The following is a 14,448-nucleotide window of genomic DNA, read 5'->3' as shown; positions in this document are numbered from 1 at the left end:
TATTTGACTTTTGTTTTTGCTAATTTTATTTCTTAATAGATCTGATTTGTAGGGCAAAAAGGGGACATGAGATTGCTTTGGCAGATAAGGCAAAGGTGAATCCAAAGAGCTTCTACAAATACATAAAGGGCAAAAGAGTAACTAGGGAGAAAGTAGGGCCTCTGAAGGATCAACAAGGTCATCTATGTGCGGAACCACAAGAGATGGGTGAGATCCTAAATGAATATTTCGCATCGGTATTTACGGTTGAGAAAGGCATGGATGTTAGGGAACTTGGGGAAATAAATAGTGATGTCTTGAGGAGTGTACATATTACAGAGAGGGAGGTGCTGGAAGTCTTAACGCGCATCAAGGTAGATAAATCTCCGGGACCTGATGAAATGTATCCCAGGACGTTATGGGAGGTTAGGGAGGAAATTGCGGGTCCCCTAGCAGAGATATTTGAATCATCCACCGCTACAGGTGAGGTGCCTGAAGATTGGAGGGTAGCAAATGTTGTGCCTTTGTTTAAGAAGGGCGGCAGGGAAAAGCCTGGGAACTACAGACCGGTGAGCCTGACATCTGTAGTGGGTAAGTTGTTAGAGGGTATTCTGAGAGACAGGATCTACGGGCATTTGGAGAGGCAGGGACTGATTAGGAACAGTCAGCATGGTTTTGTGAGAGGAAAATCATGTCTCACGAATTTGATTGAGTTTTTTGAAGGGGTAACCAAGAAGATAGATGAGGGCTGTGCAGTAGACGTGGTCTACATGATCTTTAGCAAAGCCTTTGACAAGGTACCGCATGGTAGGTTGTTACATAAGGTTAAATCTCACGGGATCCAAGGTGAGGTAGCCAATTGGATACAACATTGGCTTGACGACAGAAGACAGAGGGTGGGTGTAGAGGGTTGTTTTTCAAATTGGAGGCCTGTGACCAGCGGTGTGCCTCAGGGATCGGTGCTGGGTCCGCTGTTATTTGTTATTTATATTAATGATTTGGATGAGAATTTAGGAGGCATGGTTAGTAAGTTTGCAGATGACACCAAGATTGGTGGCATCGTGGACAGTGAAGAAGGTTATCTAGGATTGCAACGGGATCTTGATAAATTGGGCCAGTGGGCCGATGAATGGCAGATGGAGTTTAATTTAGATAAATGTGAGGTGATGCATTTTGGGAGATCGAATCGGGCCAGGACCTACTCCATTAATGGTAGGGCGTTGGGGAGAGTTATAGAACAAAGAGATCTAGGAGTACAGGTTCATAGCTCCTTGAAAGTGGAGTCACAGGTGGATAGGGTGGTGAAGAAGGCATTCAGCTTGCTTGGTTTCATTGGTCAGAACATTGAATACAGGAGTTGGGATGTCTTGTTGAAGTTGTACAATACATTAGTTAGGCCACACTTGGAATACTGTGTACAGTTCTGGTCACCCTATTATAGAAAGGATATTATTAAACTAGAAAGAGTGCAGAAAAGATTTACTAGGATGCTGCCGGGACTTGATGGTTTGACTTATAGGGAGAGGTTAGATAGACTGGGACTTTTTTTCCTGGAGAGTAGGAGGTTGAGGGGTGATCTTATAGAAGTCTATAAAATAATGAGGGGCATAGATAAGGTAGATAGTCAAAATCTTTTCCCAAAGGTAGGGGTGTCTATAACGAGGGGACATAGATTTAAGGTGAGAGGGGAGAGATACAAAAGGGTCCAGAGGGGCAATTTTTTCACTCAAAGGGTGGTGAGTGTCTGGAACGAGCTGCCAGAGGCAGTAGTAGAGGCGGGTACAATTTTGTCTTTTAAAAAGCATTTGGACAGTTACATGGGTAAGATGGGTATAGAGGGATATGGGCCAAGTGCAGGCAATTGGGACTAGCTTAGTGGTATAAATTGGGCGACATGGACATGTTGGGCCGAAGGGCCTGTTTCCATGTTGTAAACTTCTATGATCTATGATTCTAGTTTGTAGCCTGAGATATACCATCTGTCAGCGTGTTATTTATGACCAGTTGGAAAGGTTCAGAGATACTATTTCCAGTGATCATAAGGAGTTTAATGTTCACCCAGCCATCCTACATCATCAGATACTTTACACATAAGATCATACTTTGACATGGGGAGTAAGGGCTTGTTTGTGGAAGTGGTCCATTGTGAGAAAAAAGTATCTGTGAGCAACTAAGTCATTAACAGGGGATTATTCTCCAGATAAACATATGCTGCTTTTACCTTTATGGTTGCACTACATCTAGTTTTGTGAGAGTGACATCTGTGCACCACTCTCCCGTTTTTACATTGACAGAGCAGGGCCAGTCTCAGTGGGCGTGCTGGACCCCATTTTAATATGGAGCCACACAGACAGCACTAATTTACATTGCTAAACTGGTTCCCCATCTCAGTGGCAGAATTGCAGACCCAAGTTTTCATGGGCCTACAACGCCATCAGGATAAGAGAGCTGGGCATGTTTACACTATGAACTGCAGCTTGACCTCATTCATATTGGGTAAAAGTGCCTGTAGTTGAGTCACCACTCATTGGTGTGTATACAGGTAAACTGGACTCTTGAAACTCTGGTTCTTTGTTGAGTGGCATTTGGATTAACTTGCCATCGGCAGTTTTACACTTTCCTGCCTTCACTTTTATCATCCTCCAAAGGAGCAGTTACCAACCATGGAATTTAGTTAGGCAATTGCCTCCACTTGTTTGTTATGTGCCGAAGTACATTAATAAAAACATTCAACAAAGTAGAAAGTTAAGTTCAGCTTCCACGCCACCACCCCCCCCTCCCCGCCACCACCCCCCCCCTCCCCGCCACCACCCCCCCCCTCCCCGCCACCACCCCCCCCCTCCCCGCCACCACCCCCCCCCTCCCCGCCACCACCCCCCCCCTCCCCGCCACCACCCCCCCCCTCCCCGCCACCACCCCCCCCCTCCCCGCCACCACCCCCCCCCTCCCCGCCACCACCCCCCCCCCTCCCCGCCACCACCCCCCCCCTCCCCGCCACCACCCCCCCCCCTCCCCGCCACCACCACCCCCCCCCTCCCCGCCACCACCCCCCCCCTCCCCGCCACCACCCCCCCCCTCCCCGCCACCACCCCCCCCCTCCCCGCCACACACAGCACCCCCACATTATTTTGTTTCTTTCAATATTGCTCAGGATCTTTGTACTTTTATGTTTATTCTTCACCTGTTTGGATAAGGTGATAGTGATCTACCTTATAGACTGAGTGCTTGAGGTGTGTTGAACATTGTCTTTTTCTGTCAATTGAGAGTTTGGCCAGTCTCAAACACAAAATTGGCTGGTATGAAGAAATTTGTACTGGTGCCCTTCTGAACTTGGCAATTTGGCATATTTTGGGGGCAGAGCAGAAAAGGGTGTACTCTATTTCTGGACATGTTACAGTTTACCTTGAAAAGTTTGATACTGGGGTGCTAAAAAATGGAAACTTGTTCCATTCCCCAGCATTGACAACCTTCATGACCACAATAAAATACCCCAACCAAACTAAAACACAATACTCTATCCTTCATTTTAGTCAGCATGTGTGGAATACTTTCAGGCACTTTCTGTTATAATACAATGAAAACAAGAAAAATAAGTGACATTTCTGGAGAGGCGCTACTTCTCTACCTTTGTACCATATGAGTCTGACTATTTTTAAAACATTGATGTTGTGCCACAAAAAATAACCTAGAATCATGTACATTGTGTTATTTCATATACCACAAATATTAGACATTTACAGAAAATCTTTCAAGAGAAAGCATGGATTACAAATGGCAATGGTATTCAGTTCTAAAAGGTTAATAAAGGATAGAATAACTTTAAAGGAACTGGCACTCACTGCATTTATAGATTTCCTCCAATCTGTCCACCGAAGCCAAAGAGAAAAGTTTATAGCCAGAGTTTGTACCGACTGCCAGAGATCTACAGAACAAAATGCAAAATAAGAATCAATATCATACGTAACTTACATACGAACGTAAGAATTAAGAGCAGGAGTAGGCCATTTGGCCTCTCGAGCCTGCTCTGCCATTTGATAAGATCATGGCTGATCTGATTGTGACCTCAACCCTACTTTCTTGTCTACCTACTATAACCTTTGACTCCCTTGTTAATTAGGAATCTATCTAACTCCGCCTTAAAAATATTCAATGATCCTGCCTCCACCGCTCTCTGGGGAAGGGAGTTCCATAGACTCACGACCCTCCGAGAGAAAAAAATTCTTCTCATCTCCGTCTTAAATGGGAGACCCCTTATTTTTAAACTTGGGGCATACTTCTCATTCTATGTCCCGTTACAGACTTTGTTGTCTAACAGAAGCTTTTCCATTGCTACCTTCATTAAGGCTAAGCGTTCTTTACATGCAGGTAAGAATACAGGTACAGGTAGGAAACTTCTCATTCACCTCCTTCATAACATTTTCACTATAGTTCAGCTACCTTTACCCCTTAATATCTGCCTCCGCCAACATCCTTACTCAAACCCCAAATGATATATATACCTGGTGCTGATACTTTTACAATATCAGTGCTGAATCAGTAACACTCTCAAAACCAATGTTAATACATACCTGATAATGTTGCAACTCATACCAGGGTTGATACAGATCCATTGCTGGTACTCCTGATAACAGGGTTGATATAGATCTGATACTAATACTCGTGATACCACTGTTGATACAGATATGATACTGGTATTTCTAATACTGCTGTTGATAAAGATTTGATACTACTACTCCTGATGTCAGTGGCGACACAGTCTGTGTCTTGACAGACCTCGCATCCCCACGTCCCCGGTGTGCGCACTTTTTGGCAAAATATCCAGGTAAGCAATAGCAAGACCCAGGGAGAAACATTGGCCAAAGTACCAAATAGTGCCATGGAACCTATCAAATCCATCTGAACAGGTAGATGGGGCCTTGATTTAACCTCTCATCTAAAAGACGGCATCTCTGACAATGCAGCACTTCCTCAGTACTGCACTGAAGGGTCAGCCTAGCTTACATGCTCAAATCCGTAGTGAGGCTTGAACCCACAACTTTCTGACAGAGGTGAGAGCATTATCAGCTGGCAACTGTACCAGCTGGTAACTTCCTTCACTGTTAGGTGAATTAGTTAAAGCTTTTATATTTGTGTTATTTGAAACATCAACTGTATTACTATCCAATGAACATTACACACAAATGAAAACATTGGAAGTAAATTGATATGTTGTTGATATGATACTTTTGGCCTTGTTTTTATATTTTTGTTGAATTCCAAACTCAGAAATGAGAAAAAGCCGAGAAAACAATCTGAAACCTGTTTTTAGAATGAATTTAGCTGTTAGAAGTTATTAGTAACAATTATTTCGATCTCCATTGGATGTACAAATACTATAATGGACATTGGTTGACTGTAGGTAAATTGCTTGGTATCGGGCAGAGAACACTAGTGATATTAAAAAAAATAAATGTTCTAGAAACTGATTGGCAAATCCCAGAAGACATTTTATATGTGTATAAATTGACCAACAAGATAGAGTTTGACAGTATCAAGGATTTTAAAAATGTTCTTGCTGATTTGTTTGGGGAAAATGTAATTATTTTTAGTGCCATCCTAATGAATGCACAAAACAGTATTAACAAGAATGAAAACACAGAGCTTTTCCCTGCCATATGAGAAATGAACTGCATGGAATTAGGTGTAGAATAAAAACAGAAGCAGCACTTTAAGGGAACCCTGAGCTCAACACATCAGATGCTGCTTAAGCTGTTTCCTCCACACCCAAACCAAGCAGGATAGGTACATATGGCACTTATCTTGGGCTTCTTTTGTTTTGTTTTCCAACACTCCCCCGCCCCTCCACACACTCCTCCCAAACACACACACACACATTCTGTCCTTATTAAGGATTGTCTAGGTCACAGATATATTGGATGGTACCAATTTTGTTTCCTGTTCATTTTTCCAGGACACACACTAGAGTAATGCCTCAAGATCCCTCTTGCATCACTCACATCGGGACGGGCAGGAAAGCAGAACGAGTGTCATGGCCATGGCGAGTGGCAAGAAAGCAGAAGAGCATCGAAGCCCTCATGAAAGGTGGGTTAGCAGAGGGAGTGTCAAGACTGCTGGGAGCAGTGGAAAAGCAGAGGCTGTAGGTTTGGTAGAAATTAATTTCATTCAGCAGGCCAAAATAATCTTACTTGCAATTGTAAACAGGACCAAAATCAAAAACAGTTCAGGTGTGAAAAAGCATTTTCAAGATCTCGTGAGATCCAACGGCAGATGAAACAAAGCAGCTGAAAACCGCTTGATGAAATGAAGAATCGATCTGATAAGTAGCCAGCCAGACAAGAACCTGTACAGTGTACTAGATTGTCCCAACCCACCTTAACTCCTGGTTAGGTAAAATACTTGGCACTTTCAAACACATTCCTGATTAAAATTACAGTGCCAGTGACCAGAAAAGATGACTGACACTGATCCACGGCTCAAGCAAGTCTCCTTCCTAAGGGCCCCATGAATTTTGGTGACTTTTGCAGCACTACATTTGATAGTCAAAGGAGGGTAGCTGGGAAGTTACATCTGAGTCAATGTTACCACTTCAGATGAAAATTGTGGTGCACTGGCCATTGTAAAGAACTGCCATACCTCGCGAAAGCACCTCTGGACATGTCGAAGCTTGTGATGCTTACATAATACATGCAGATATAAAGCAATAGCAGATGAACACTGGACCTAAACGAGTTTTATTCAACGAGCAAAATTCTGGCGAAATACTGTTCAAATCTCATTGTTCTTCAACTCATCACTGTCGAGCTCTTCCTGATGGCTCGTGGATATATCCATCACATACATTGAAACTGAGCCGTAAAGAGCAGGAAGGCTCCAGTTTCAATCCACGGTTTGTATTTAGCTGTTTTCAGCTACGGAAGGATGCTACAACTGGGCTCAGTGTCTCCTGTGCCTGGAAGAGAGGGGAAGTCAGCCTGGATCCCAATCCTGATCATTATCTTGTGACTCCTGTTGGAAGTACAAGTGTGACTGTTAGGTGAAGGCAGGGGCGGCCTTAGCCGCGAAGCCCATAGTTAAATAGCCCATCAGCACTCACTAGGCTTACAGATTAAAGATTGCCACCCTATGAGTAACTGCAGGCTCCAAGTGACCATGGAACTGTACTCAGCAGAGTTAGCACTTGACAAAACTTGAAAAGGAAAGGGAAGAGAGACTCAGGACTACTACATCCTTCAAATACAAGTCAGATATGATGACTTTGATATCATCAACATTGCTTCTCAGAGTGGGGTGACACCAAAGTTGGGTGCAGAAACAATATTGTATACCTGTTGAGTTTTTTTTTACAAAAAGATACATTTTTGACAATTGAAATGCTTATTTAAAAGTATTTATTGGAAGATTGTATTTTTTATTGTAAACTTTAGCAGTGAAACACTGCCAATCTCTGACTGAAATTTCAAGTTTGGCATAATATGGGTCCCACCAAAAGCAATTTTTAAAAGTGTAAATGTAACGTAATTGTTATTATACTGTATGGAACGCCATTCATTATATTTTTAATGGAGTGGTACTCAAAGTTATTGTATTCTGAATTCAAAAATAGTTTACTACTGGAAAAATATTTCATAACCTGCATATTTTTAAACAGTAAAATCTGACCCTTACTTCCAACACTGAAAATAAAGAAAAGACCTCCAGGCAAACCACGACCACTGGCGGTCTACCTCCCCACCCGTCCTAATCTGACATTTAGATGGTCCATCTCGGATCCTTCCTCAAGAAGCCCCATGCAGCCTATTCCCGGCAGGATGATGACACATTCCCAAACGGTTGGGAAACTCCTGAAGCTGTTTGTAAACAATAAAAAGCCGAGTTGAGAGGCGGCCAGTTTCTTACGTGCAGTCCTGATTAAAGGAGGCGCAGAGAGGGGCGATGCAGGCTCCCTCTCCGCCTGGATCACTTGCGCTCATTCTGGGCGCTCCGCATCCAAACCCTTGGCTCTGCGCCCGCTCTAACCGGCTAAGGTGCGCATCCGATCGCTCCCGATTCACCCGGATCCCCAATCAATACAATGTAACAGCTGTCAAACACTGACGTCACATTCCATTCCCATTGGACAATGGAAAGCCTCACGTGGTGTGTGATCCTCCAGGTAGTCCCGCCTCCCTCCAGCAGGGCTGACGCCTATTGGTTGTAATCACTCGGTCTTTTCCCCCCATGGCTTGCATTTGATCGTTTCCGTAGTCGCGAATCAAAGCTTGGCCATTGGTCAACTTCTACGTCCATCAAGTCTCTTGCTGCTGTTTGGTGAGTCGGTGGAGGCGCGGAAAGTGTCATTGTTTTGTCAAGAATAAATAACGTTGCAAATAGTGGTTTTGTTGCATCTTAAAAGTTTTTAACCAATGTTTCCGCTTTTGGAAACAAAAAAATGTCGCGAGGAAGTTTCTTCATCTATCCTGGCTCAGATGCAAAATTGCCTATCTCGTCAGAACAGCATCCTGTAGAAATTTCTTTCATCACCTTGTTTGCTGAGTGGGTAAAGCTACTAACCAATGACCAACTGAACCATATAGATCCTACGTTTGCTCTCCTGTCTGTGCAGATACTGGATCTCAACCAAAGTAGCAGTTAAGATGTTATAATTTGACCTCAAATCCCCTGGGCTGAGGATAGGATAAAACAATCGAGGGTTCCTGCTCCTTATCAAAAATTGCATTTGTGTGCATGTTAGGTGAGGTTAGAATTGGACTTGGCTCTGTTATTGCTGATGGTTGGATGGCCTACTGACAGTCACTGCTCAGGCTCTCACATGAAGAATGAACATGTGGGAATATAGGAACAAGATTAGGCTATTCAGCCCCTTGAGTCTGTTCAGTTCGATAATGGCTGATGTGTGCCTCAGATCCATTTCACCACCTTTAATCCATATCCCTTGATACCCATACTTAATAAAAATGTATTGATCCCAATCTTGAAAATTTCAATTGACCCATCATCCAAGCTTTTTGGAGGAGATAATGTAGTAATCAAAGGTAGTAATCTCTGGAGTACCCCCAGTGCCACATGCTAGTGAGTATAGGAATAGTAGGATAAGACAGATAAATGTGTGGCTGGAGAAATGGTGCAGGAGGGAGGGCTTCAGATTCCTGGGGCATTGGGACCAGTTTTGGAGCAGGAGGGATCTGTTCAAGATGGACGGGTTGCACCTCAACAGAGCTGGGATCAATGTCCTCACGGGGAGGTTAACTATTGCTATGGGGGAGGGTTTAAACTAATTTGGCCGGGCACTAGGATGAAACATTAGAGAGGACAAACAAGGTGCACAGAAGACTGGGAGAGACAAATAGCACTTGAGTAAAGAAGAGTTCAGAAATAGGAGGGATTAGACAGGGGGCACATGCGAGGCAGATTAAGATGAGTTTCGAGTGCATGTGCGTAAATGGATGTAGCGTGGCAAATAAGGTTGGTGAGCCGCAGGCTCAAGTCGCCACTATGATATATTTGTAATAACAGAGATTTAGATCAAAGAAGGGGAGGATTGGGTACTTAATATTCCTGGCTACAAGATATTCGCAAAAGATAGGGATGGAAAGAAAGGATGGCAGTATTGATCAAGGAAACTGTTATAGCACTGGAAAGGGATGATGTAGTTGAAGGGTCAAAGACAGAATCTATTTGGTTAGAATTAAGGAACAATAGAGGAGCTATTATGCTACTGGGTGTATACTATAGACCACCAAATAGTGGGAAGGAGATAGGGGAACAAACTTACAGGTAACTTACAGAAAGATGCAAGAACTTTAGAGTAGTGATAATGGGGGACTTAAATTATCCAAATATAGGACTGGGACATAACAGTGTAAAGGGCAAAGAGGGGGGCGAATTCCTGAAATGTGTACAAGATAACTTCCTGGAACTGTATGTTTCCAGCCCAACGAGGAAGGAAGCAGTGCTGGATCTAGTTCTGGGGAATGAAGTGGGGCAGGTGGAGAACAGTGATTATAATATCATTAGGTTCAGAATAGTTATGGAAAAGGACAAGGAACAATCAAATGTGAAAATACTTAACTGGAGGAGGGCTAATTTCAGTGAGTTAAAAAGGGATCTTGTCCAGGTGGATTGGAATCAAAAATTGGCAGGCAAAACAATAATTGAGCAATAGGAGGTCTTCAAAGAGGAGTTGGTTCAGGTACAGAGCAGGCACATTCCTACAAAGGGGAAGGGAAGGGCATCCAATGCTAGAGTTCCCTAGGTGATGAAAGATATAGAGATTAAAATGAAAGAGAAAAGGGAAGCTTATAATGAATGTAGGGTTCATAATATAGTAGAGAACCAGGCTGAATACAGGAAATACAGAGGCAGTCTAAAAAAGGGAATAAGAGGGGCAAAGAGAGAATATGAGAATAGATTAGCAGCTAACATAAAAGGGAACACAAAAGTCTTTTATTAACATATAAATAGTAAAAGGGTAGAAGGGTGAGACCGATTAGGGACAAAAAATATCTTCTTGTGGAGGCAGAGGGTATGGCTGAGGTACTAAACGAATACTTTGCATCCATCTTTAGAGAAGAGGATACTGCCATTGTAGCAGCAAAGGAGGAGGTAGTAGCGATATTGGATAGGATAAAAATAGATAAAGAGGAGATATTTAAAAGATTGGCAGTACTCAAAATAGAAAAGTCACTCGGTCCAGATGGGATGCATCCTAGGTTACTGAGGGAAGTAAGGGTGGAAATTTCAGAGGCACTGGCCACAATCTTCCAATCTTCCTTAGATATGGGGACAGTGCCAGAAGATTGGAGGATTGCAAATGTCACACCCCTGTTCAAAAAAAGGAGGGGGATAAACCCAGCAATTACAGGCCAGTCAGCCTAACGTTGGTGGTGGGGAAACCTTTGGAGACAATAATCCAGGACAAAATTAATTGGCACTTGGAAAAGTATTGGCTAATAAATGAAAGTCAGCACGGATTTGTTAAAGGAAAATCATGTTTGTCTAACTTGATTGAGTTCTTTGATGAAGTAACAGAGAGGGTTGATGAGGGTGGTATGATTGATATTGTGTATATGGACTTTCAAAAGGCATTTGATAAAGTACCACATAATAAACTTGTTAGCAAAATTAAATCACGTGGGATTAAAGGGACAGTGGCAGCGTGGATACAAAATTGGCTAAGGGACATAAAGTGAGTAGTGGTGAACGGTTGTTTTTCAGACTGGAGGGAAGTATACAGTGGTGTTCCCCAGGGGTCAGTATTAGGACCACTGCTCTTTTTGATATATATTAATGACCTGGACTTGGGTATAGAGGGTATAATTTCAAAGTTTGCAGATTATACGAAACTCGGAAATGTAGTAAACAACGTGAAGGATAGTAACAGACTTCAGGAGGACATAGACAGACTGGTGAAATAGGCAGATGCAATTTAACGCAGAGAAGTGTGAAATGATACATTTTGGTAGGAAGAATGAGAAGTGGCAATATAAACGATATGGTACAATTTTAAAGAGGGTGCAGGAACAGAGAGACCTGGGGGTGCATACACAAATCTTTGAAGGTGGCAGGACAAATTGAGAAGGCTGTTGAAAAAGCATAAGGGATCCTGGGCTTTATTAATAGAGGCATAGAGTACAATAACAAGGAAGTTATTCTAAACCTTTATAAAACACTGATTAGGCCTCAGCTGGAGTATTGTGTTCAATTCTGGGCACCACACTTTAGGAAGGATGTGAAGGCCTTAGAGAGGGTGCAGAAGAGATTTACTAATGGTACCAGGTATGAGGAACTTCAGTTATGTGGAGAGGTTGGAGAAGCTGGGGTTGTCCTCCTTAGAACAATTGTAAACAATTTTACAACACCAAGTTATAGTCCAGCAATTTTATTTTAAATTCACAAGCTTTCGGAGATTTTCTCCTTCTCCGAAAGCTTGTGAATTTAAAATAAAATTGCTGGACTATAACTTGGTGTTGTAAAATTGTTTACAATTGTCAACCCCAGTCCATCACCGGCATCTCCACATCATGACTCCTTAGAACAGAGGAGGTTAGGGGGAGATTTTAAACACATATTCAAAATCATGAATAGCTTTGATAGAGTTAATAAGGAGAAATTGTTTCCAGTGGCAGAAGGGTCAGTGCCAGAAGACACAAATTTAAGGTGATTGGCAAAAGAGCCAGAGGCGACATGAAGAAACATTCTTTTACGCAGCGAGTTGTAATGATCTGGAATGCACTGTCTGAAAGGGTGGTGGAAGCAGATTCAATAGTGACTTTCCAACGGGAATTGGATAAATACTTGAAGGGAAAGAAATTATAGGACCATGGGGAAAGAGCAGGGGAATGGGACTAAGTGTATAGCTCTTTCAAAGAGCCGGCACAAGCACGATGGGCCAAATGGCCACCTCCTTTGCTGTGCCTACTATCATACCATGATACTATGTACTTGCCTCCTCTTCTGAAGGCAGTGATTCATACTAAGGTATGGTTCCACAAGTGGCAGCAGTTGTCGGGTGCCTTGCCCAAGTGGTTATGTTATTTCTGCTAAAGGGAGTGATTATAATGATCTGCCAGTGTATTTTATTGAGGTGTTTCTTACACTGACCACCATTGATACTGCAGCTGATAACTGAGTGAAATGTTATAATTAGCTGCATCAGTGTTATTTCTGATTCCACCTACTGTACCTATGTTTACTGATGCAAATGGGTGGTAAGCACTGCGTCACCACCCATCTAGTTTTTGGCTAGACAATCTATTTTCAAGCAGGCTGTTCATTTTATATTTTAATGTAAACCAGATAGCAAAAGTCAAATTTTCTTGAGATTTTGTCTGGTTCTTGTCTACAGTCAGTGTCTGCCAGCACAATCAGCACAAGATTTAAACTTGACGTGTTGCTCCAAGGAAGCACCACATCAGATGACTCCTATGCTTCATAAGCTACTCATTAGCAAATGTGAGACTACCCTCTGCTTTCCTATAGAGAGGCATTCGACACTGTACAAGTGCAAACATCTGTGGCAGTCTTTTCTGCTGGCAGAATGCCAGTGTTCAGGCCAGCTGGCGTTAACAACAACTTGTATTTATATGGCACCTTTTAACTTGGTGAACTTATCAAGGTGCTGCACAGGTGAGAAAAGGATGCCAAGCAATAATAGGAGAGTTGGGGAAGATGGTCGAAGAACGAGACTTTGGGAATGATTTTGCACGTAGGAAGACAGGTAACAAAGCAGAGGTGTTTAAGGATATAATTTAAAGGCAGTATGGCTGAGACAGCTACCACTGATGGTGGAACAGATTTAAGGGATATGCAGGAACCCAGAGTCGGAAGACTAAAGAGCATCAGCTGGGACACGGCTGGAGGAGGTTGCAGGTGTAAAATTGGGCAAGGCATTAGATTTGTAAACAGGGAAGAGGATTTTAAATTCAGTGTGTTGGGGATAGAACCAATGCAGAGTGGCGAGAATAGGAATGATGGGCAAGCAGGATTTAGTACAAGACAGGATGTGGGCAACACAGTTTTAGATAGGTTGGAGTTGATGCCTGTTAGAGCTTGGGAGGCTGGCAAGGAAAGTGTTAGAGAAGTTAAGTAGGGAGGTTAGAAAAGCATGGAAAAGGTTTCAATGGCAGTGAGGGTGAGGTAAGGGCAAAGGCAAGCAATGTGTTGGTGATAGACAGACATGGAGTTTGAAACTCCTCTCGGGTGAACAGGATATCAAGGTTGTGTACTGGTCGGGTTGAGCCTGAAGAAAAATCTGTTGTATAATGGTTGAGAAGCACTTAACTGTCCTTTAAATGAATCGGATTAGATCTCTGCCCACTTTTCCAATGTGGTTCACTCAATCAGGCGAACCCAATTGAAAAATCCCCCCCCACCCCCCCCAACTATGTCGAAACCTGCAACTTCCAAACAAAGACCTAGCTACGGGCCGGAGCAAGCAAGTCGTGCAACAGTGAGAGACTGCACTAAAATAAATGTACCCCTATAACATTTAACTGTTGAAATAATGGCTTCGATATGAAACCCATGACGGGCAGGAGATGGTCGAGGGGGAGGTTAAAAATTAAAAATCAGGAAACCCGTTCCCAACCCACCGTGCACACGCTTGCCACCATTTTTACGGTGACGGGTCGCATGTCATGCCTGTGTCCCATCTTGGAGAGGCGGGACACTTCATTATCATATCTAAATCAGGCTCCCACAGTGCGGCAACAAAAGGGAGGCAAGAGCTGTCAGCTCTAGCAGGTTAGTACATTTTAGAGTACTCCTTGTGGGCCAGGAGGAGCAGGAGTGCTCCCTCCGGCCCCTCAAGCAAATCTTCGGCAGCCCTTCTGCCGATCACAGCCTCTACTTGTCGTCACGATCGGTGACCTCCTCCCTCCCTCGCCATTGCCGGGCTCTACCACCAACCCCCCCCCCCCCCCCCCCTCCAAGTCCCAATCTCTCCATCCCTCGCCATTGCCACGCTCTCCT

The 14,448-nt window shown here is 43.4% G+C and overlaps 1 protein-coding gene across 5 annotated transcripts in view; it reads right to left on the bottom strand.

Annotated features, from left to right (window-relative positions):
- Positions 1–8,095, bottom strand: part of wipi1 (WD repeat domain, phosphoinositide interacting 1) — a 63,035-nt gene extending 54,940 nt beyond the window's left edge. The window contains exons 1-3 of one of the 5 annotated variants that reach the window (XM_068004071.1): positions 7,876–8,092; positions 6,613–6,984; positions 3,819–3,901 (exon numbers count right to left, since the gene is read on the bottom strand). In XM_068004071.1, the coding sequence (XP_067860172.1) occupies positions 3,819–3,901; positions 6,613–6,665 (136 nt within the window). In that variant the 5' untranslated portion in view covers positions 6,666–6,984; positions 7,876–8,092. Of the gene's footprint in view, positions 1–3,818; positions 3,902–6,612; positions 6,985–7,875 lie in introns of those variants that run through there. The other 4 variants (XM_068004074.1, XM_068004072.1, XM_068004070.1 and 1 more) reach the window with 4 other exon arrangements.
- Between the last annotated feature and the right edge of the window lie 6,353 nt (positions 8,096–14,448).

This window comes from Heptranchias perlo, chromosome 23 (assembly GCF_035084215.1).
Source record: "Heptranchias perlo isolate sHepPer1 chromosome 23, sHepPer1.hap1, whole genome shotgun sequence".
NCBI lineage: Eukaryota > Metazoa > Chordata > Chondrichthyes > Hexanchiformes > Hexanchidae > Heptranchias > Heptranchias perlo.
Note: the sequence above shows the minus strand (reverse complement) of the source record. Positions and strands in the feature narration are given on the sequence as shown.